General features: G+C 38.5%; 1 protein-coding gene across 6 annotated transcripts in view; it reads left to right on the forward strand.

Annotated features, from left to right (window-relative positions):
• Positions 1-23,590, forward strand: part of PTPRZ1 (protein tyrosine phosphatase receptor type Z1) — a 191,831-nt gene that overhangs the window by 163,024 nt on the left and 5,217 nt on the right. For 2 of the 6 annotated variants that reach the window (XM_039510007.1, XM_039510025.1), the window contains exons 14-27: positions 1,043-1,134; positions 4,727-4,812; positions 6,843-6,863; positions 7,030-7,126; positions 8,416-8,498; positions 9,295-9,429; positions 12,316-12,450; positions 13,322-13,485; positions 15,994-16,129; positions 19,030-19,176; positions 20,362-20,455; positions 20,986-21,059; positions 22,295-22,423; positions 23,192-23,338. In XM_039510007.1, the coding sequence (XP_039365941.1) occupies positions 1,043-1,134; positions 4,727-4,812; positions 6,843-6,863; positions 7,030-7,126; positions 8,416-8,498; positions 9,295-9,429; positions 12,316-12,450; positions 13,322-13,485; positions 15,994-16,129; positions 19,030-19,176; positions 20,362-20,455; positions 20,986-21,059; positions 22,295-22,423; positions 23,192-23,338 (1,540 nt within the window). Of the gene's footprint in view, positions 1-1,042; positions 1,135-4,726; positions 4,813-6,842; positions 6,864-7,029; positions 7,127-8,415; positions 8,499-9,294; positions 9,430-12,315; positions 12,451-13,321; positions 13,486-14,193; positions 14,278-15,993; positions 16,130-19,029; positions 19,177-20,361; positions 20,456-20,985; positions 21,060-22,294; positions 22,424-23,191; positions 23,339-23,590 lie in introns of all 6 variants that reach the window. The other 4 variants (XM_039510016.1, XM_039510034.1, XM_039509988.1 and 1 more) reach the window with 3 other exon arrangements.

The raw sequence follows: 23,590 nt of genomic DNA on the forward strand, positions 1-23,590 counted from the left end.
TCAGTGAATGGAAATTCATAAACATAAAATGAGATTAATATTTTCCCTGAAACAGGTATCTCTTTTTAAAGTTAACCACTTGTGAGTAATGTTTCAAATAGATTAAATGACCCACAGCAAAGAATGTTATTAGCAAGTTTAATTATCTGGTGAGTTTTTTAATTAAGGAGGGTGTGCAGTGCTTTAAGCAGCAGTTGGTTATTTACTCTTTTGAATAGCTTGTTTTATACCCTTAGCAGATGCTACCCATATTATCTTCACAGCTGGGGTATGGAAATAGACACAAGTAACATTGTGGACCATAGTTAAAGTTGGTTCCATTAGTATTCATTCTTAAACCCCTCTGCAACACGGCTAGCATCTGTTGGAATCATAAACTCCCCTGCTTTCAGCTATCTGCATCATGATGACTTCCTTGGTTAAGATGTGCTCAGTGTGATGGCTACATTAAGAAGCAACCTCCCCCACCCCCCCAATTATAATAGCACTGTGAGCCTCTGTTTTGTTTTCTACGCAGCATATTGCCTTTTACTGATTTCTGTACCTGTGGTAGGAAAGGTCTCTCAGTGAAAGTGGTTTCACACACGATTCCAGCTTTGGAGTAGTACAGTACCTAGAATACGAAAGAAGGAGTAGAATCATGTGGATCTGGATGAGTGATAGGGCAATGGAATTTCATTACACTTGAAAGTACTGTACAGCATCTACAGTGGTTCCAGGTGCAGATTCACACTCTCTTGGCTTTCACTATGGCTGACGTCTGCTCTATCTTCTGCCTCTGGTACAGGTAAAAGTAGCATAAACTATTTGATCTTCTGGGCTAATGTGCAGGTATGTGATGTCGTAAATTGTAGGCATAACGTTATTAGTGCAATATAGTGGCACTGACAGTGAATATTTATATTTTAACCGGTGTGTTTCAATATTCTTTACAAGAGGTTCTCAGATGTTTGATTTTTTAAATCATATTGCCAATATTCCAAGAAGACATCTCAGAAAACATGTTATATTTGCTATATTTACATATGATCTTTTTCTTTAGGAAATGCTTCCAGACTGCTCACTTTTATTTAGAAGATAACACATCACCTAGAGTGATTTCCACTCCTTCAGCACCAGTCTTCCCAGTTTTAGGTAATTTGTTTTGAAATATTTTGAGAATTATTGTTTGTCATTGAAAAAATGTGGTGAATATTAAAGTGTACTGTCATTAAACAGGAAGATATGGCAAATGGCTTTTGGGTCAATAACCATTCCTCATGCACAGTCCAATATCTATAAACATGGTTTGATTCACCTCTCGGAAATGTAAGAGTTTGAGATTTGCACCCCCTTGTATTCATGGAGACAGCTGTACCTGAGAGTGGGGAGACACCCTCAGGGGAGTCAGACAATGCTACTGTCAATAGGCTCACCTGAATGTTCTGCAGGAATAAAGCACCTTTAACTTATAGCCAGTGCTCTTTAAGACATCATCCTCTGATAGAGGCTGCTTGGGAGATGTGCTGAATAAAACTTTCTACAAAAATCTGTGACCCATATTCTGTCCATCACTCCATAAGTCCTGCCACTGAAAACAATGTCATTACTTGTGGAGTAAGACACTACTTACAGTGAGTAAGGGGCACAAAATCTGCCCCATATAGGTAACTAATAAATACATATTATTTATTAAATCTCAAGCATCTGATTCCTAATTGTAACTGAAAATTAGATATTTTTAAAGTGTTCCCTCTAAGCCCAGTAACAGCTGCGAATGTGAGGATCATATTTTAAATAGTTAATCACAAATCTAATAGGTAAATCTCAGGAAATTCAAACAATTCTCTAGAGTGATTTTAGACTGAATGTCATGCAGAAGTTCCATTTTTGTTTGTTTTATTTATTTTGGATTAGCCATTGTCATGTCTTGTTAGAGTAGTTCATTATAAGTTGTTTCTGTTCCAAGTCAATAACTGTATTGTAGTGTCATTGTGCCATTTGTTTTTACAATCTGTACTTATCAGTTCAGCACAGGAAATATAACGTTCCACTGTCATGGGGGAGAATTGCATCTACAGTTGTTTTTGTGTAATTCATATATGTGTTTTGGTATTGGGGATTTTACTTACTAAAAATAGTAATGAATGTTAATTTAAAACAGGTGAAAAGAACCTTTTAAAGTGACAAAAATATATAGAACTTTTTGTGGAAAACTTCTCAAGATTGTAGAAAAAATAATTCTGACCTACCTTGTTATGTGATAGATTTTAAGTGAGCAAGTTTTAGGTTTCCCAATGCACATGTTTTTGAAAACATTGTATTTTTAGAACTATTGACACATTATGTAAGGCTACTCAATACACAGTATGTGAAAGGCTCATATCAGTCCAGTGTAGGTAAAGTGGTTTGAGCAGGAAAAGCACTATACAACTGCCAAGTATTATTTCTATTGTAACTGAATTCAAACACACACCATCCATTTCTATTACATAGTCTGTATTACTTCAGTGCATTGTCATTAGCATCCATAAGAGATCCACATACCAGAGCTATACAGAACATGCCCTAAAGATCTATAGCATGAATCAGGTAACTCTAGATTGTTGGGGTGTGGGACCTGGGGACTAGTCCAATCATTTGGACAGTGCTGATGGCACCTGCCAACTAGCGATAAGACCTACTCCTCTAGCCAGAACTAGCTGGGGGGCAACTCAGCACTGCCTATAAAAAACAAGTGCAAGCAACCACCTTTCTCTTTTACTGTCCATAGCCCCAGTGTTGCCCCCTCCCCACCTACTGTGCATCTATAGCCTGAGGGAAAGGTGTCACAGAGGCAGTAGGGATTGAGTTGTTTGTTTCTGAGCCTACTTTGTTTTAAGATCAAGAGGTTGCCGCATTCCAGGAATGCTGCAAATATTCGTTTACACACAGTAGATAGGAGGCCTGGTTGGCATTTGCCCATCTTGTTGCCACTTTAAAAATACCCCTCTTCCGTCCTCAGGGTCTCCGTAGTCATGGTCATAAATTGGCAATATTGTTAGAACACTTTTAAGGTTTGATCCTATGCTCATTGTAGTCAATGGGAGTTTTGCTACTGAATTCAATTAATGCATGGTCAGACCTTATCTGAAGGAAGCTTTAACAATATTTTGGGTGTGTCTGCGGATATTGGTGCTTGTTTCTGTGTTCTGAGCTCATTGGAAAATATACTTCATGCCAGAATCCTTCTCCTAGGTGTGAAGGTGGTATTATACATTTGTGCTGTTTTTCTTAGGCTTGACTGCCTAATTCAGTTTTAGTATTCATGTCCATTCATGTAAGGGAAAGAGCAGATGGATCTCAATACAAATCAACAAATTCATGGTAACTGAAGCCTAAAAATATTAGGTGTCCTAAATGATGAACATCTGTTGATGTAAATAGCTGTTCCTTATGCAATGTAATTGATGTTTCCTTGTCATATAAAACAGTTATGAAATTGCATATTGTGAAATAGTCGTATGTTTAATCCATGGAATGCTTTCCATGGAAAAAAAAAGATCTCTTCCCTTTAGAGCCAAAACTAGTTAAAATAATGTGTCCCTTTAACAATTAACTAACAGAACAGATGATTTTATTTACAAAGCATATTTCTTTGGAGACCTGCAGATTAAAAATCCTGAAGGTTTGTTACATGATCCTTAATGAATATTTTGCACATAAATGTTTTTCTGTACATGTAAAGTATGAAAGAGAGATTCTCAAATAAAATATCAGCCTAAAAATTCTGATTACAGCATGTTAAATGCAAACAGAAAAACCCATCAATATCAATTTGTCATATTTATGTGTAAAGCAATTTACAACAATGTAAATATTTTATCTGTGGTATCCAGAAAGTTTTCCCTGATGTATGTAATTCCCATTAATGGTAATAAGAGCTACCTCTGAGAAAAAAGTCTTGGTTAAGAATTGCACTATAAGTCCCTGATCCTGAGAGATTACAGATGCTCAACACTTCTCAGGATGAGACATAAAATTATTGCCAATAATTACAACCACAGAAACTTATAGTTGTACAACAAATAAAGAAAATTTGCTTGCACGAGTGATTCATTGTGAGTGAAAGAGAGAGAATAAAAGTTGCCCTTGACACTAGAGCTGATACACATGCCTTAATTAACACAGTCTTGGTGGCATGATGCTGGCTTAATTTCCTAGTCTGGGGCCTATACAGCTGGCCCCACACACCCAGTATAATACCACTCAACACAGAGCATTCTGACTCCAGAACCTAGTCATTCCTTCTCTGCCCTCCCCCAACATTACTAAAGAACTCTACTCTGACTGCCTCACTTTGAACCTGCTTCAGCAAATGGCTGAAACACTCAACTCTCACTTCAGTGAGAGCTGAGAGCACTCTTCAATTTATAGGCTCAGCATTTTGCAGGATCAGCCCCTTGTTTGTGGAGGTATCATGGGTATGCAGATGTGAGGAAAAGAGAGAAGCTTCAAAGGCAGAAAAAGAGCTGGATGGGGAACTTGTATGCCTTATTTCACAGGGCCTTAGCAAAACTTGTAGACAGCACCATTGTTATGGGTTATGATTTTAAGAAGAAGACAAGTTCCAAAAGCTCCTGCACAAGCTGCCTGTTGTATTTTGAGATTTTGTATAGTTTGCCTAACTATAAAGCTCATTATATATCACTCTGGCTTATTATCCATGACAAATATATATATTTTTCTGTCTTTTCCCACCCCTAAGATGATGTTGGAGCAATTCCAATAAAGCATTTTCCAAAACATGTTGCAGACTTACATGCAAGTAATGGTTTTACTGAAGAATTTGAGGTATGGCTCTATGTCTTCTTTTTAAATAAAGGCTACAAATAATGTCAGATTAAAATTAATTTGAAAATAAAGAATTAGGCGTTATTTAATGTCAGATGGGATCCTGATTCTGGGACCAATTCTGCAAATGCTTATGGACGTGAGTACCTTGAACCCAGTATGTACTCATGTATATAAAGCTAAGAACCTACGTAAGTGCTGACAAATTGATAGATTTATCTACTTGGACTTACAATTAGCAAGTGAACTGATGCACAGTCTTGGTATATGATAGTGAGGACTTTCAGATTAATCCCATAGCACATATAATTCATTGTGTGTTTCACAAAATTGAAAATATTAACTTCATCACATAATTCATTAATTTTACCCTATATAATGAATGAATTTCAATGCATGATAAAATACTCATATGTATTTCATGAACAAGCTTTTGATAAGTCATATTTCCCATATCTAACTACAAAATTGCAAAACTGAAATAGTCAATCTCACTTCTATCATCAAAGATCTATTGTTAAAAATCTGGTATGTATTCCCAAACAAAAAAGTTTGTGGAGGCACAGTTAAGGTTGTAAATAGATCATCGGTATAAATATTATTAGAATGTTATAATTGCATCAAAAATGTTTGAAAATATGAGCATTCACTGTTAAACACCCTTTGCTTTGTTGTGTTTTCTCTGCCCATTCACAATGTATAGGGAAAAAACTCTCCTATGCTTTTTTATTTTCAATTTACCCCATAAACATTTCCTGTATAGGACACAAGACAACACTCAACACATATTGCCTATAGATAGGCTTGGCAGAATTCAATTTTTTGGTCAAGGGTTTGGTTTGTGTCTCACCACAAATAAGAAGACCATGTACAAACCAGACCCTTGACCGTCCCCCATCTCTATTTCCCACTGTTGTGCAGAGACCACAGTATAGAGCATTTTGTTCTGAATGTATGGTTGAAAAACAGCATTTTTACTCAGAGCATAGTTGTAGATAGGAGAACCTAATCTACCTATCTATTCTTCCAGGTTTATAAAATGTGCCCTGACTTTCTTTCTGCTCCTGGAGAACTTACAAGATATGCAAGACTCTAAACTAAAGTTATTATCTTTGCAGAGCTGACAGAAATTAGCTTTTTCAGTTTTTAATTCCTATTAACTGTAAAGCAAATCCTATTTAAAACCTAATTTACCATGTCATTAGGCTTTAACCATGACTAATAACCACTTCTCTTATTTTTAACTTTTAGAAAGCCTAAAAGGAAGATGTTTTGGCCTTAAAATGAGTCCCAGAACATTACAGGAAACATGATTGTACTATTTTTAAATTAATGAAATTTATTTTCTGTTTAACAAGGTGCCCCGTATAGAAGATTGAGTTTCCTATATAAGTGAAGCATTCCATAAAATAAAAACTTGAATTACATGCTGAGAATACTGTTATGGATTTTTAAGGGTCTGCTCATGTTACCCTTACTCATTCAAATAGTCCTTACACATACATTAGGTCCAGTGAGACTACTTGTATGAATAAGGGTTGTGGTTTAGAGCCCAAAACTGGCAGATTATAGTCACATGAAGATGTAAAGATGCACAATCCTGCCCCCATTGAAATCAGTTGAGGTTTTGCAGTTGACTTCAAAGAGAGTAAGAGCGGGCCTGTAAAACTTAACCCAGTTCTGGATCAATAACTAAAGGCCTCTGCCCTGTCAATGAGACTACTCATGCATAAGTACTTGCAAGTCCAGAGTCTAAGACTGAGGCAAAGTCACTCAGATACATGAGATATCAGATACTCAGATGTCAGACTTTGTTATGAAAGTTATTTCAAGTTCAGAATTTCTCATTTCTTTTACTTGCATGCATTACCTCAAAAATATTCAACATTGTTGCTATATTATAAACACATATATTGCATGACCATAATTGTTTTCCATTGTAATTGTAATATGTATAAGCACTTCTATCCATTTGTTGTGTGCTGTGGAATTTGATTTCTTTACTTTTTTTGCATTCATTCCCTCATTAGACACTGAAAGAGTTTTACAAGGTAAGGAATTATTTCACTGCATTTTTTTTTTAGCAAAGAGCTAGTTGTAAGATATCATAGATAGTTTGGTATACAGTTGTGGGTTTTCATGTTGATTTAATACATTTTAAGATACTGCATGTAAGTTAATATTTATGAAAATAGCATATGCCCATTTTCTTTTCAGGAAATCCAGAGCTGTACTGTAGATCTTGGTATTACTTCAGACAGCTCTAATCACCCAGACAACAAGAATAAGAATCGATATATAAATATTGTTGCTTGTAAGTAAACACGCTTGGTTATGTATTTTAGAGGTCAATGTAGAGCAGTGTACACTTATGTATTATCACGGGGCGGGGGGCGGGGGTGAGGAGGGAATCACACTGGTCTGAAAATTATTGGTCCTTTCAGCAGAAGTGTTCTGTGAGTTACAGAACAGACTTTCATATCTTTTCAAGTTATTTCTCTGAAATTCTGCTGCCCTACTGAGCTTTTGATAGTGAAACCAATGTAGGCCTTCTGTGACAAAACAAAAAGAAATCGGAGACTTCATTACAATGCCATTATAAAGCCAAAGAAGCTATGTTTTGATTACCAAAGTTAATCCATCTTTGAGCTGGAATAATGATGATTTATCCTCTTTAGCAATCTGCAGAATCCCAGGATCTCTAGTTGCTGCACACACAGAAATACATATTTATCAATTCTTTAGGTTGTATGTGCCCCATCACTGGATATAAATCAGTTTCATTAGCTGGGACACATGTTCCAGTTGCTTTGCCCCTCTCCATCACGCTAGTAATTTTTAGCTAATGTGTATATATATTTAGCTCTTTTAATCTTTCTTTAATGTCAGTCCTTTCAGCCTGCTGATCATTTTTGTGGCCATTTTTCTGAACTATCTCTGGTCTACCAATATTTTTCTGGTAATAAGGCCCTCAGAATTAAATACAGTGTTCTAGGTGCAGTAGCATTTGAGCTGTATAGATAATAGGACCAATTCAGCCTATTTGGCAAATTTCACCCCAGAACAAATGAGGTTCACTTCACCTTATTGAAGATTCACCTTAACGGAGGGAAGGTTAGCATTGTTTGCTGTCCCGTTCTCCCCATTTCTATCCAACACTTTACTGGAGCACTAACCAGGTGATTTTGGTTAGTTCCTAGGAGGTGCTCAGATACTATAGTGATGTGTGGCACTATGAGAATCCATATAGATAGATCTCCGAAGGGATACATTCTCTGACCATCTAGCCATACATCCTTCCATTGGCTTCAAAGGGAATTGTACATGTGCATCTCACAGGGTTATCTAATTTCTCCCTTCTCTAGAAGATACATGTTTCTGATTATTTCCTAACCCAAAACCCAGATGTTAGTTTGTATTTCTCCAGCTGAAATTTTGAATGTGATTCATATTTAAGCACAGAATACTTGCATATGGTTGTTGATGTACTTTAGAATAAATATTCCAAAATCCAATCAACGCCTCTCATTGTTAAACATTTCCTAAAGAAAAGGAACCATGCTTGCTAGAGTGCTGTGTTCATTTTGACTTGTTTTATTGCAGATGATCATAGTAGGGTTAAACTTGCACAACTTGCAGAAAAGGATGGAAGAGTGACTGATTACATCAATGCCAACTATGTTGATGTAAGTACGTTTACATATCTACTAATCTGGTCAGGTATCTCCAAGATAGCTGAGGCACTGAGGCATCTAGGTTTCATAAAAATGGATTAATTCTTAAATATATATGCACAAAACAATATTAAAAGCTTCTTTAGTAGGAGATTCTTTAAGGATCTGACTTAAATCCACAAACCATCAACATGAAGATAAATCTCAAATTCTATCTTGAACACATGTTCTTGTGTTCAGTTATTGTAGAGGCTTCAGAACAGCTGATGATTTTTTATACCATAAAGTATGTGGTATGGCAGTACAGAGTGAGTATTTCAGTTCTGAATTTCTATATTATTATATATTTGCAATAGATACTTAATTCTTCTATCTGGCATAATCTCATGAGATGTGTATGCCATTCGGATAAGGGTCTCAAGGGGACAGCATTTTTTTCAGTTTTAGTTACCCTATTCTTTAAACCTGTTATATGTGAATTATACTGGTTTATTTCTTACACTAATATCATAACAGATCTTTTCAAATCATTAGTATGTCAGTGTTCTGCCAGAACATAGAGTAATCTAATACACAGTAAGGTATTATTCCCTTGGTTGGAATTTTACACATTAACATAATAATTCCATTTACATTGTATCCAGTACCACAGGCTTCATGTGAATGAAATTGTTACAAATAAAAAAATACCTGAAGTTGTGTGAGGTTTTCTACTGTATCCATATATAAAATGTCATGTACTCTACCCAACTGCCTTTTTTATACAAACAGGACATTAACAAGTGTCATTTCTTATATTTTAATTTAGGGCTACAACAAGCCAAAAGCTTACATTGCCGCTCAAGGGCCATTAAAATCAACAGCAGAAGATTTCTGGAGAATGATTTGGGAGCATAATGTGGAAGTCATTGTGATGATAACTAATCTTGTTGAGAAAGGAAGGGTACAAATCCATTTCTTTATATTATTTACACCAAATGGTTCCTACATATACAGCCTATGTATGTTTAAAATTTGCGATTAGACTCATATCAAATATTCTATACAAAGCAGAAGTCACAATAATACTTATATACATCTTTCAAAACATAGTATAAAAGAAAATAATAAGACCATTAATACAAATAGAAGCCATAATGCTGCATCTCACAATCTGTGTAAACACAGTTGGAAATAATAAATATGATTTTATGGCTAACAAGGTGTCATCTTCTTTGACACTTGATGTCCATCACTGATTCACAGAAAGAGAGATTTCCAAGGGATTTCCTTAATAAATATAAACATTTCATCTAATTAGAAAAGCAACAAAAAACAAACATATGTGAGCTATTATAATCTCCAAGCATTATGTGTATGAAAGTAATTATAAATATCTCTTAAAATTCAGTAAAGGTAAAAGCAAGTTTATAATAACCCCAAATTATAAGAATAGCTACATTAACAACCATTTGGGCATTTTGCAACAACTATTGGTCTATCCTCTCCAGGCCCCACAGCTATCCTAAGCGTGAGGTGTAGAAAACATAAAATCATCACTGATAAAATTTGCAGCTGACACAAAATTCGGGGGACTAGTAAATAATGCAAAGGATAGGGCACATACATAGAGCAATCTGGATCATTTGATAAACTGGGCACCTGCAAACAATATGTATTTTAATGTGGCTAGATGTAAATGTATCCATCTAGGAACAAAGAATGTAGGCCTTACTTACAGGATGGGGGGTCTCTATCCTGGAAACCAGTGACTCTGAAAAAACATTGGGGCTTGTGTTGGATAATCAGCTGAGCATGCACTCCCAAAGACACACTGTAGCCAAAAGGGCTAATGCATTCCTGGGATGCATAAACATGGAAATCTTGAATAAGAGTAGAGAGATTATTTTACCTCTGAATTTGGAACTGGTGAGACTGCTGCTGGAATACTGTGTACAGTTCTGGTGCCCATAATTCAAGAAGGATGTTGATAAATAGGAGAGGGTTCAGAGAAGAGCCATGAGAATGATTAAAGGATTAGAAAACATGTCTTAGACTCAAGGAGCTCAGTGTATTTAGCTTAACAAAGAGAAGGTTAAGGGGTGACTTGATTATAGCCTCTAAGTATCTACCTGGGAAACAAATACTTAATAATGGGCATTTCAATCTAGCAGAGAAAGGTATAACATGCTCCAATGGCTGGAAGTTGAAACTAGACAAATTCAGACAGAAAATAAGGTGTAGATTTTTAACAGTGACAGTAGTTAACCATTGGAACAATTTAGCAAAGATTGTGGTAGATTTTTAAATCAAGGCCATTTTTAAATCCAGGTTGGATGTTTTTTCTAACAGATATGCTCCTGGAATTATTTTGGGGAAGTTCTATGGCATGTGTTATACCAGGACCCTACTAAATTCGTGCTCCATTTTGGTCAATTTCATGGTCATAGTATTTTAAAAATGGTAAATTTCATGATTTCAGCTATTTCAATCTGAAATTTCATGGTGGTGTAATTGTAGGGATCCTGACCCAAAAAGGAGTTCTGGGGGAGGTTGCAAGGCTATTGTAGGGAGGGTTGCAGTACTGCTACCCTTACTTCTGCACTGCTGCTGGTGGCAGTGCTGCTTTCAGAGTTGAGCAGCTGGAGACGTGCAGCTGTTGGCCGGGAGCCCAGCTCTGAAGTCAGAGTGGTATTGCCACCCTTACTTCTGTGCAGCTGCCTGCAGAGCTGGGCCATCAGTCAGCAACCGCCACTCTCTGGCCGTCCAGCTCTGAAGGTAGCAATGCAGAAGTAAAGGTGGCATGGGATGGTATTGCCACCCTTCTGCGCTGCTGCTGGCAGGGTGCTGTCTTCAGAGCTGGGTGCTTGGCCAACAGCCACTGCTCTCCAGCTGCCCAGCTCTAAAGGCAGCACAGACATAAGGGTGCTTAACAACCTTGCAGCCCCCCTGCAACTCCCTTTTGGATCAGGACCCCCAGTTTGAGAAATGCTGGTCTCCCCCATAAAATCTGTATAGTATAGGGTAAGAGCACACAAAAGGCCAGATTTCAGAGGGGAGAGACCAAATTTCATGGTCCATGATGTGTTTTTCATGGCCGTGAATTTGGTAGGGCCCTAGTTATACAGGAGTCAGACTAGATGATCACAGTGGTCCCTTCTGGCCTTGGACTCTATGAAGCTACGTATAGGGCCACATGATGAGCAGAACCTGCTTCTCTGGCAAAGGAGGTTAAATTCAGTAACAGTTCACCACTGTGAATTTACCACTGGTCACACCACTATTAATTTCCCCTAGTGCATAGCTATAGTGGAGAAGCCAGTAGCAGAGACAACACAGGAGTGGAGATGCTGCTAGGAGATCCCTTGCAATCCATGAAGAGGGATTTATCATCCCCTGGCATCTTCTCAGGGTCCTGACCTATTCTGTAATTGTAGACTCCATTTCTCCAAGAGACGGCCATCCCCAGACAACTGAGGGAAGAACTGTAGGAGAGGCACTGCAAATATGCTTTCCCTTTCTGCGGCTTCTTCTATGTCATGGGGTGATCTGAATTCTTTGTAGTTAATACTTAATAGGCTATTTGGTCAATAATTGTCCTTATGGATTCTTTTCTACAACATTCTTGCTTCTGAAGAGAGTGAAAGAAATGCAAAGCCCAACTTTGAGATTCTAAATAAACACCTGCTCTGATAAGGGGATAGCAGAGATAACCAGACACACAGTAAGGGACAAATTCAACCTTTGCTATGTGTCCTTGGAGTTTCCATTGACTTCTGTAGATTATAGTGCCCTTAAATTTGCTCATTTTAACTCTGTAGTTTGACACTGTGTTCTCTCTTTATGGCAGAGAAAGTGTGACCAGTACTGGCCTGCTGATGGTAGCGAAGAATATGGAAACTTTTTGGTCACTCAGAAGAGTGTTCATGTACTTGCTTATTACACTGTGAGGAATTTTACTATTAGAAACACCAAGGTCAAAAAGGTTTGTGATATCCCAAAAGCATGTCTTGGACACAGGGATGTTTTATGATTTTCAGAATCTTGTAATGTCAATTGTTTTGATACAAACTCAAGACTGAATCCTGCAGTTCTTACCAAGGCAAAACTCCCATTGATGTCACAGCGAGTTTTACCTGAGTGCTCTCTAAATGTGGAGATGATGGCCTCACAGCTGTATAACCACAATCTAATGCCCAGTTAGACTTATTAAGGGAAATTGCTATTGAGGCTACATGTTCTGCCCTCGTAGCAAGCAAGCTGAGTGCAGCAGTAATACCACCGGCAGGGGAAGAGCTGTGGTCATACAAGTCTGTTGCTGTGGACATCGCTTAGACTAGTGAGCAGGGGGAAGTCTCAGAATGAAAAAGTCTAACAAAAAAGAAGTAGGCTGATTTTAAATCATTTTGCTCAGCAATGTTTGCTCCATTTCTAGGGCTAGATGATTCAGTTTAAGAGACAGAGCTGTTCTGGGGAGAGGGAGGAGGTACGCTTGTCTGAGCATCCCAGTGGAAATACAAGCTTGATGCACACTTAGACCACTGTAAATCAGGAGTAGCCCTAATGAAGGCAGATCAAAGCATGGCTCCACTGAAGTCAAAAGCAGCATGTGTTTTGACTCAATAAAGTCAGTGGAAAGACCCCTTGTGTTCCTTATTAAGAAGGCACAATTTGGCCATTATAGTACATATAATGATTCGCTACCAGTATTCTTAGTGGTCCGGTGTGCTTTATACTGAATAGTGACTATGTTAATTCAATTGCAAAAGAGAATATTAAGTATACAAAGAAAACAGTGAGAGGATGGCCTTGCTCTGACTTGGTCTATTTACTTATATAACTATTTTCTGTTTCAGGGTTCCCAGAAAGGAAGGTCTAGTGGACGTGTAGTTACTCAATATCATTATACCCAGTGGCCTGATATGGGTGTTCCAGAATATACTCTGCCCGTCCTCACGTTTGTGCGAAAGGCATCATATGCTAAGCGCCATGCTGTGGGGCCTGTGGTGGTTCATTGCAGGTGTGGTTTTCACTCTGATTTTTATCGCATTGCTTCTTTGCACAAAAAATAATTTTTCAATGGTGTTATAGGCAGAATTTCACTTTAATATTTAATAATTACTGATGAAAGAACACTAAATTCTTTATGTAGTAGCTGTAGCTTTTGTAAGGCTGAATAATCAACTGGCCATGCCAGCACCATGAATCATCTGGTGACTGTAAACAATGTGATGCTGCTCTGTGCTACATATATATTTTTCAAATTGCTTTTCTTTTTGATTTATTTTGCATGTATATATTGCAGTTTGGGTAGCTAAGGACTTTCCTGATACATGTATTGCAGTAATTGTCTCACTTCTGCCAGAATATGTATTCTAATTTTTTCAGCTCATATGGTCTTTGATGCAGGGATGCATTGTAGTTCTAAAAGGAGACTATGCAAAAAAGAAGACTGAATATACTACCTGCTGAACTATAGTTCTGCTGTTTCTATCATTACTCTGTGCTCTATCAATGGTTTGAAACAGAGGAGAGTTCAGGGGAAACTACTTGAGCTCTGACAGTGCTGCAAGTTTTAGGCAGATGTACTGGTAGTGCTTGCTGAGACTGAAGCAACCCAGGGAAAGTTGGTTTAAAATGGCTTACAGGACCTGGGATTACTTCACAGTACCAGTGAATGACCAGATTATTGGAAAATATATAAGCAGGTTCTGGTTTTCTACTATAGTACCTCATCTTTGATGGAACATTTGAAAAGAGAACCTCCTCATGAATTCTGTCCTTCTGGAGCTGAGACTGATGAAGCCAACAGGTAAAGTTGCCATAGAAATGCTGCAAGTTGAAGATAATTTGTTTTGGGATGATCTAATTTTACCGAAACATTTTTTGTACTGGAAAAAAATGGTCAAGTTTTCTTTCTTATGCTGATATCACCACCTCTGATTGTTCTTCAGAAGTCCAAAATTGGAGCTTTCCAGAAATACCAACACTGAGATATATTCCAATGGGTTGCAGAGAGATCAGCAATATGATAGCCCTCAATAATTTTTTAACAATGCTAAATTGTATGGCTTCATTCAGACCTCTCCACTGGGTCAAGTACAAATTTCAGGGTTCTAACTGCAAATAGTTTTATAGACTTCTTGGTTTTTGTTTCTGGATTGTAATGGAGTTTAGAAGGAATCTCATGGTATGAGACTAACTTCTCTTGTTACCTTTCCAGGTTACACTGAAGTGAAAATACTCTTATTTTTATTAAATTTTACTTAATTATTTTCTTATTTCCGTGCTTTTGTTATTTCATGTTTGTCATTTCTAACAAGGGTATATGGAGCCTGATAATCTGTATTTGTATTTTAATGAGTCTAATAGTGTGCTGCTAACCTGGACCTATTCAGTTTTACATTACTATGTTGGTGCCCAATTCTGCACTTTTACATACATACAATTCTAATTGACGTAAATGGAATTGTGACTATATAACAAAGAGCAGAATATTGACTTTACAACTCTAACCCAAACTATTAATGAGAAACTGTTTATGTATTGAGGTTTTTAATACCACACGCATCACTGTGGGATCTAAGACTGTGTTAAATAACTGGATTGTGTTCTCTAATCCAGGGATAAAAAAGATAAATTGCTTCAAAGGTACCTCTTTTTTTAGTTTCTCATGAAAAGTTTTGGTTAGGGTTATAAGCATAAGCGACAAATTTTGCCTTTGATATGTGCGTGCTGAATTGAATGGGATTTGCACAGGTAAGCTGCATTGGGGCAAAATTTGGTGTTAACATCAGACTATGGCACTATCATGAGTCCTAAAATACTTGAATACCAATGACCTTCTTGCACAATCAATAGGATTTTTATAAACTATTGATCAACTGACCATTGACTAAACTAGGTTGGCTCCCTTTCTTCCTCTTGTTTATTTAAGAAGGCCTCACACTTTGCTTGCCTTTCTGAGCTATGTCTGAAGAGCAGTAAGATTTCTATTTGCTAGTGTACTTTAAACAGTTCTGATGCTTCCTAGGATCTTCCTCAGTGTAATATCTCCTTTGAAAGATCCTTAGGCAATGTCTGAATTTGTAAGGTGTGGTAAATGTAGCCTCTTGTCTGAAGGGTCACGTGTATCAGCAGAGAGGATTCTGGGCACATCAAAGCTCTGAAGTGCACCTGCTTCAAAAGATACCTGGAGCATTAAAGGCCTGAAAGCTGCAAAACAACGGGAAGTCACAAGTCTTGTTTAAACTGGAATATAGGGAGAGTGGTTGAAGGAGATGAGAAATAAGTCTTCCCCTTTAATAAAAGATGAATAGAGAGGAAGAGGAGAGATTCCTCTTCATTACTTTCCTTACACTAAGAATATGTAATCTGTATTTGAATTTGTATATGAATATGTTATATGTAATATAGGTATGTAAGAGCTTGCGCTGAAAAACTGATATCTAAGGAGCAATAATTCACGCCACATGAGTTCTTTCACCCTGCTTCCGACTCAGGTGCATTTTTTTTGTTTGTTTTACAGTGCTGGCGTTGGAAGAACAGGCACATACATAGTATTAGACAGCATGCTGCAGCAAATTCAGCACGAAGGGACAGTCAACATATTTGGATTCTTAAAACACATACGTACACAAAGGAACTACTTGGTGCAGACTGAGGTAAGATGAGAATATGCATTATGGTAAGTAAACTGAAGCCAGCTTCTGTGACTCAGTTGGCAACAGCACAGATGCTGGGTTCCTCCTCCTCATTTTCTCTGACAGGCAGGATGGTGACCAATCACCACCCAGGATTTTCCTTCTGGCTTGGTTTCCCTCCTTTGCTTTTAGAGTTTGTTCTTGGCTCCCTTAAGCAATGAGCAGGGAAGTGACCTCTGTCAGTAGTTCAGTAATCTGGATTGAAGCATGAAATGATGTATATAAAAAGGCTATTGTACCAGTGATGCACAAAGATAGGCAGAATGGTGTTATGTCAAAGAGAAACAATAAGTATAAATAGGAACGGGATAGGGAAGTCTATTTCAGACCTCAAGAGCTGGAGTCAGATGCTATTGGTGGTTAGATACCATGGTGATAAATGCCTTAGAAATACCTTCACTAGAGAAGAAAGTAGCCAAGTGTTAAAATGGTTGAGAGAGGGAACACATTATAGCCGTAGGAATTGGGGGAGAGATGCTTATTGTGATAGCAAGGAAGACAGTGCAATACAGCTAAGTAAGAGGCTGGTTGGAAAATTCTGACCAAGGCTATCATTCCATTCCTAACTCATCCTATGGCTGTAGGAATTGCAGGTCTCTCAGAACAGATGGGGATATGATACACCACCAGCCATGCATAGCATATGAGTATGACATTTCAGGGTGCAATTCAGACCAGTGAGGGGCTGTGTCACACCTGCTCTGCAAACTTGGGTGCCTCAAAATGCTTTGCTGCTGTAGCTCCCACCTAGTCCATTCACAGTCTGCCAGCATGCAAGTCACACCCTGAGTGTTTGTGTATAGCCACATTTCTGGCCCAGCAACAGTGTTCCCAGCAGCCTGTCAGCAAACACCAGCCGCACTCTGGCTTCCAGCAGCCTTGGTTACTACTTGCAGGGTGAGCCCAATACAATCCCAGTCCCCAATTTCCCCTCCCCTCTCCCAAATGTGTGTTCTGCACGGTCCAGCCCTCTCCTGGACAGTTCAGACATATTGGGTCTATTGCCCCTCTAAGGGGATCAACGTACAACAGTCTGCTACACCAAATGGAGTCACCAACAGAGTGTACAACATGAGATTAGTTTTGATTAAAGAATAAAACAAGTTTATTTAAGTACAAAAAGATTTTAAGTGAGTACAAGTATGAGGCATTAAAGTCAGAAAAAGAAATAAAGATAAACACTTCCCAGTGCTAAACTTAAACTAGACTTAGTTCAAAGTGAAATTCTTACCACAGGTTTCCAGTAACATTGCTGACTAAAAGTTTCAGGTCAGGATCTGCTCCTAAAGTCCAAAGGTTGTTTCTTTTGTGTTCTTAGATTAAAAAGAGAGAGATCGATAGGGAGAGATAACCTGAGGTGTTTTTGCCTCTCATTTTTATAGATCGGTCACCCTTCAAAATGCAGTTTCCTGAAGGTTACCCCCTAGTTAAAGTTCATTCAAACAATAAAGGAGACATGGTGTCTGGTGGTAAAAGAGGTTGCACGTTTTCTTCTCACCTCTGTTTGCTGAAATGCAAATTTTCCTTGTCTCCTGTCTTCCCCCCTCTCCCTTTCTGAAGATCCTGTTTATAACTTATATGTAAATTGAGGTAAACACACATTCCTTTGTTTAAGACCCACTTGACCATTCCTTCCTCATTGGGGCTATGTGGGTTTGAACATGTGCTACCAACATCATTCAGATGGAATTCATAACTTTACATATAATGTTGCTATACATATTTCATCATGATATTATTGACCAGTGAGTTATTAGTTTTCAGATGATACCTCACAAGGCATATTTAGCATAAAGATTATTACAATAGTGTGTAATAGAGTGTGAATACAGGGGTGAATTCAGTCACAACCCCCCCCCCCCATAAAGCTGCAAGAGGGTTAGCCACTGCTGACCCAGAGGCAGGAAATCAGAGCCCTCTTTCCTGGACAGGTCATCTGCCACCATGTTCTCTTTTCCCTTTATATGCACAATTTCCATATCATATTCTTGGAGAATGAGACTCTGTTGGAGCAGTTTAGAATTGGAGCCTTTTATTTTGTGTAACCAGACTAATGGAAAATGATCAGTTAATAACCTGAACTTTCTGTTAAAAAGATAGGTCTGTAAATTCCATATCTACCTCCATCGGGTCAGACCTCACAAAATTCAATGGAGGACCTGCCAGTAGCTCTTGGGGTCTGTGTTAAGGACAGCTATATTAATAGTTCATACAAAGGTTATTCTAATCCTGTGTAGGGTGTGACTACAGGAGTGGATTTGATCACAATGTGATTTTGTTGGACTTCTGGGTTTTAATATTACATTTCAGTATAAAGGGACACAGTCTGTTGTGATCACATCTAAGAGGCCTCCCCCTTCAGGAGCCCATACAGTATACATATGGTATATTTTTGGAAAGCCAGGCTCTGCTGCTGCCATTCAAACAATTAAAAAGATGCTTGACTTCCTGATTGTCTCTAATTACACTGCTCACCATTAGCCAACAAATATCACAATTACTCCAGTTATTCCTACTCTAATTATACAAAAGATCTGTGGTACCTCACACACCACTGTGTGGCAAAGGCTAATAGATTTTTTTTTATGGTACCCAGTTAATGGAGGGTCATTGGCATAGTAGGCAGGGAATTTCTGGCTCCCAGACCCCATCTGAAGAAGTTTGTGGCACATCTTGAGTTCTCTTCAGTTAAATAATTAAATAAAATTTCAACATACTAAATCATAGCAGTAAGATGGGAAGAATTCATAACCATATAGAAAGGTTGCTGTGAGCCAGCTGTTGCAGTTTAACCAAAGAAGGTGTTCATGGGAGCAATCTGACAATTGTTAGACCTAAGATGTTTGTTGCTATTTTACTAGGAGCAGTACGTCTTTATTCATGATGCCCTGGTTGAAGCCATACTCAGTAAAGAAACAGAAGTTCTTGACAGTCACATTCATGCCTATGTTAATATTCTCTTAATACCTGGACCAACAGGAAAGACAAAGCTCGAGAAACAATTCAAGGTAAGCTTTCATGGATGTCAAAATGAAAAATATCAGGGCAGTGTCATTTTCATACTCTGACCCATTACAAGTAAACAGTGGGCTTGAAAAGTTTGAGACTAGATGAAGTGACTGGTACCACAGCTTTCCATTAGTTTTCTCTATTCATAACTGCTGAGACTAGATCTAGAGCAGCACAAAACTACGTAGCACATCTTGGGTAAAAAGACCTAATCATGAGCTCAACCTCAAACAAGCCATGTTTTCACAAAAACAAGGGCTGGAAACACAATCTAAAAGGTGGATATTGGGCCTGATTTACTGAAGTGTCCCTGCTAGAGAGGCCCCAGTGGTGGAAAGACTGCCTGGAAGCACAAGGTGCCTGAAATCTGCTTTGCAGAGTAGGCAGAGCCAGCCAGCACAGCCCCAAAAGTAGGCAGCCCTGGCTGGGCAGGAGGTGTGGCATGGAGAAGATGGGGGATGCACTGATTCAACACACCCCTGCTACAGCCACTGCCATCGTGGCACCCAGGTGTAGTGCTAGTGGCTGACACAGGTTTGCTAGTTGGGGTGAACCTGGCCCATTAAGTGAGAAATCTGCCTTTTCAAACAAATTTTAATTCAGGAAAACAAATCCCACCTTTGTACTTGCTGGGTTATGTGGTACAACTGAATTAGTGCTCTAATTTACTAGCGAACGTTACTCACACCTCCACAGTACTAGTATTTCTCCAATATAATTAATGACTGAGTAGGAATAAACCAGGCTTATTAATAGGAATTCACAGTTTGGCCCTCTCTCCTGGGTAGGACGAGCTTGTAATGCTGCAAAGTCACTCCGTGGGGGAAAGCAGAACCTCAGATTGCTTAACAATGACCCTTTCAGAGAAACTAGGAGTTGGTGAGCTCAGAAGGGAATCCCCTAACAGTGCTGCGTAGCTGAAAGTACATGACAGACTGGATCCCAAGTGTAAATGGAAGGAAACGTTGAAGGCCAAATTCCAACAAACCAAATAATATCAGAGAGTGGGTGTTTCCCTCACTCTTCCTTTCCCTTGAAAATTATTAGAGCATTAATATTAAAAATGTGAATGACTCGATCTAATTAAGACATTACTGTAAGCTGATTTTAATATAACTAACTCTACAGTTAGTCTCTATTTTCTTCATTGTACAGTAACAGGATTCTTTCTCCTATTGTTTCAGCTACTGAGCCAATCTAATATACAGCAGTGTGATTATTCTACTGCACTGAAACAGTGTAACAGAGAAAAGAACAGAACTTCATCAATCATCCCTGGTAGGCTTGTTCAAATCAGTTGCTTTTGATGGCAGTGGGGCAGAGGGTCCATGATTCCTGTAATGTAATTTTAGTGAAATAATGTTTCACACTCAGGGCTAGTTTACACTAAAAGTGCTACATCAACACATCTGCACTGATGCAGCTGCACGGCTGTAGTGTGTCTGATGAAGATGCTGTACGCCGACAGGAGAGAGCTCTCCTGTCAGCACAATTACTCCACCTCCGCGAGAAGTGCAAGTTATGTTGGCAGGAGAGCATCTCCTGCCAACATAGCGCCGGTGTGCATAGCACTTAGGTCGCTGTAACTTGCGTCACTCGGGGGGTGTCTTTTTTCACACCTCTGAGCGACGTACATTATATCAACATAAGTGGTAGTTTAGACCTGCCCTAAGTAGCCGCTGTTAGGAGAAGAAGGTAGAGAGCTGGGTGATGTTTTATCCTGTTTGATGGATCTTTATTTTATCATTACTATAATACATGAGCCAGACAGTACAACATATAGACTAGTTCACAACTTTCTTTTACAGTGGAAAGATCTAGAGTGGGTATCTCATCACTGTCTGGTGAAGGTACAGACTACATCAATGCTTCCTATATTATGGTAAGTCAAATTGTCTGGTCTGCTGAAAAATACTCTATACTGCTATATATATATATATATATTTTAGAGTTGTCAGATATCTGCATGTTAGTGGCACAGTCTTTATTTTGAAGGGATTCTCTGCTTTCTTTTTCATTTTTCACACTTCCATGGTGGATGCTGCACTGGAATTGGTTTTAAGTCCACTCAAACACATTACAGTTTGACTCAGCATACAGTAAGAACACACAACACTTTTAAAATAGTACAATATAGCACAAATTATGGGTGAGATTCAAAGGTTAATTAAAGCTACCAACTTTTTTCAAGCCTCAGTGAATCATTCTGGCAAAAACAGTGTCCACATGTTGGGGGAGGGGAGCCATAGCCTTGCTTCCTCCCTGATCATGTGCAGGGACCAGTCTATGAATGTTTTAGTGCCTGTGCAGGAGCCACAAAGTGTTGCCTCCCGCCTTCCGCTTTTCCCCCTGCATCATTTTTTCCTTTGGATTCCTTTGTAACCCCTTTGCTGTTGTCTCCCTCACACCACGGCCATCTCCCGAGAGTGGAATGTGTTCAGGGCCAGGAATCCACTGTGCTGGCCACAGTGAGTGGGGGGGAGAGAGGAGGAGAAAGCCTTGGCTCGGGATTCAGAAGCTCTAGGAGTGGCCTCTGCTGGCTGGTAGGAGGACTTGATGGGAAACCTTGCTCACGGCCTGCAGTCCTGCTTATGCATGGCATTTTACCAGGCATACGTGAGAGTGACAGCAGAAGCTGTCACTCTTGATGAGTGACATTTGACAGGTATGTCTGGGCTTTCTTTCATAAAGCAGGGAAGTTATAATTAATGCTAGAGGATTTCACAGACAGAAAGAATAATTATTTTAAGAAATTGAATTTATTCTTTTGCTGTGTACCCCGAGTCCCTGCAGAAACCTGGCCAGGGCAGAGCAATCAGTACATATGTCTGGGCTAATACACATTTTTATTTTGAGTTGGCAGTTCACCATTAACTCTCTGCTGCTTGCAATACATTTTTGGGGGGAGGGGGAAAACTTGAACATTTATTTTTTGTTTTTTATTGGTTTTCTCCTTTTCCATTTGATATACATTGATTTCTATTCCTGGGAGTCACATGAAATACAGGCCAATCTAGCTCTGTTTTTTAGACTTCCATCTTTGTATAGTGAAAGCTTCCTTTAAATATATATATATTGTTGGACATCAATTCTCAGACTGATGTTTTTGTTTCACAGGGTTATTATCAAAGTAATGAATTCATTATTACCCAGCATCCCCTGTTACATACCATCAAGGATTTCTGGAGAATGATATGGGACCATAATGCTCAGCTAATAGTCATGCTTCCTGATAGTCAAAACATGGTAAGATTGATGTCTAATTGTTGTGGTTTGATCCAATGTAGGCTATAATAGTATCCTAATTTAAAAACACGAAACAGGTCAACACAAAACTTGAATATGGAGTCTGAGACTCTGCCAAATACAGTTTTGATAGTACTGATCTGAAACATATGGGAAATCAGCTTGTGTTATTCACTGTGGGCCAATTCTTGAGGCCTTATTCGGCAAACTCCAACTGAAGTCAATAGTAGTTTATCTGAGTAAAAACTGAGAGAGACGCTCAAGTGTTGGAGCTGTATGTATACATTAAGAATGAGCTAATGCACTCTTCAATGACTAGTGGCATATGCTATAGAAACATCTCAGGGTTTTTATTTTTATGTTTTGGGTAAGACCTGAGGCATGGGAAGGGGACAGTGTATGAGTGTGCATTTTGGAGGATAGTCATGCAAATGCTTGAGAGAAACTTCTGTTATCTGAGAAATAGCTGTGAACACGAAAATCTACAGTCTTGCTTTCTCTGCAAACATTTCATGAAAGTTATTCTTTTCGTAAATGGGAAAGACTTTTAAGTTAGCCTTAGTGATCAGGGCAACTTCTGAGAACTGTAAATAATTGTGCCTGCAAGAAAAGACATTTTTAATCCTGTCAAATTTAAATTCATGAATTGAACTTTAAGACTGTCACTTATATACATTTTGCATTATTTCTCTACCAAAGCATCTACATTGGATTGTTTTATTTTGAGAACTGGAAAGAAAATTACTTAACTTTGTGGCTTTTTTTTAGGCTGAGGATGAATTTGTTTACTGGCCAAACAAAGACGAGCCTATAAATTGTGAGAGCTTTAAAGTTACTATGATTGCTGAAGAACACAAGTGTCTGTCTAGTGAGGAAAAGCTTATAATCCAAGACTTTATTCTAGAGGCTACACAGGTAACATCATTAAAGTGGTACACTTGTGGGAATTTGATTTGTTAAAGTTAAATTGTAAAGATTTTAATATTAAAAAAAATAATATGCGAGGTCCTTTAAACACACAGGCCAGGATCCACAGAGGGACTAAGGCATTACACTCCTGAGCTTCACAATACTGAACTTTTAGGTGATTAGAAAACACTGGAATAAACTGTGATCAACAAAGCCTTAATTAGGCACATAGGCTCCATATACAACAAAGGGGGAGAG

The sequence above is a fragment of the Mauremys reevesii genome, linkage group 1 (genome assembly GCF_016161935.1).
Source record: "Mauremys reevesii isolate NIE-2019 linkage group 1, ASM1616193v1, whole genome shotgun sequence".
NCBI classification, from domain to species: Eukaryota; Metazoa; Chordata; order Testudines; family Geoemydidae; genus Mauremys; species Mauremys reevesii.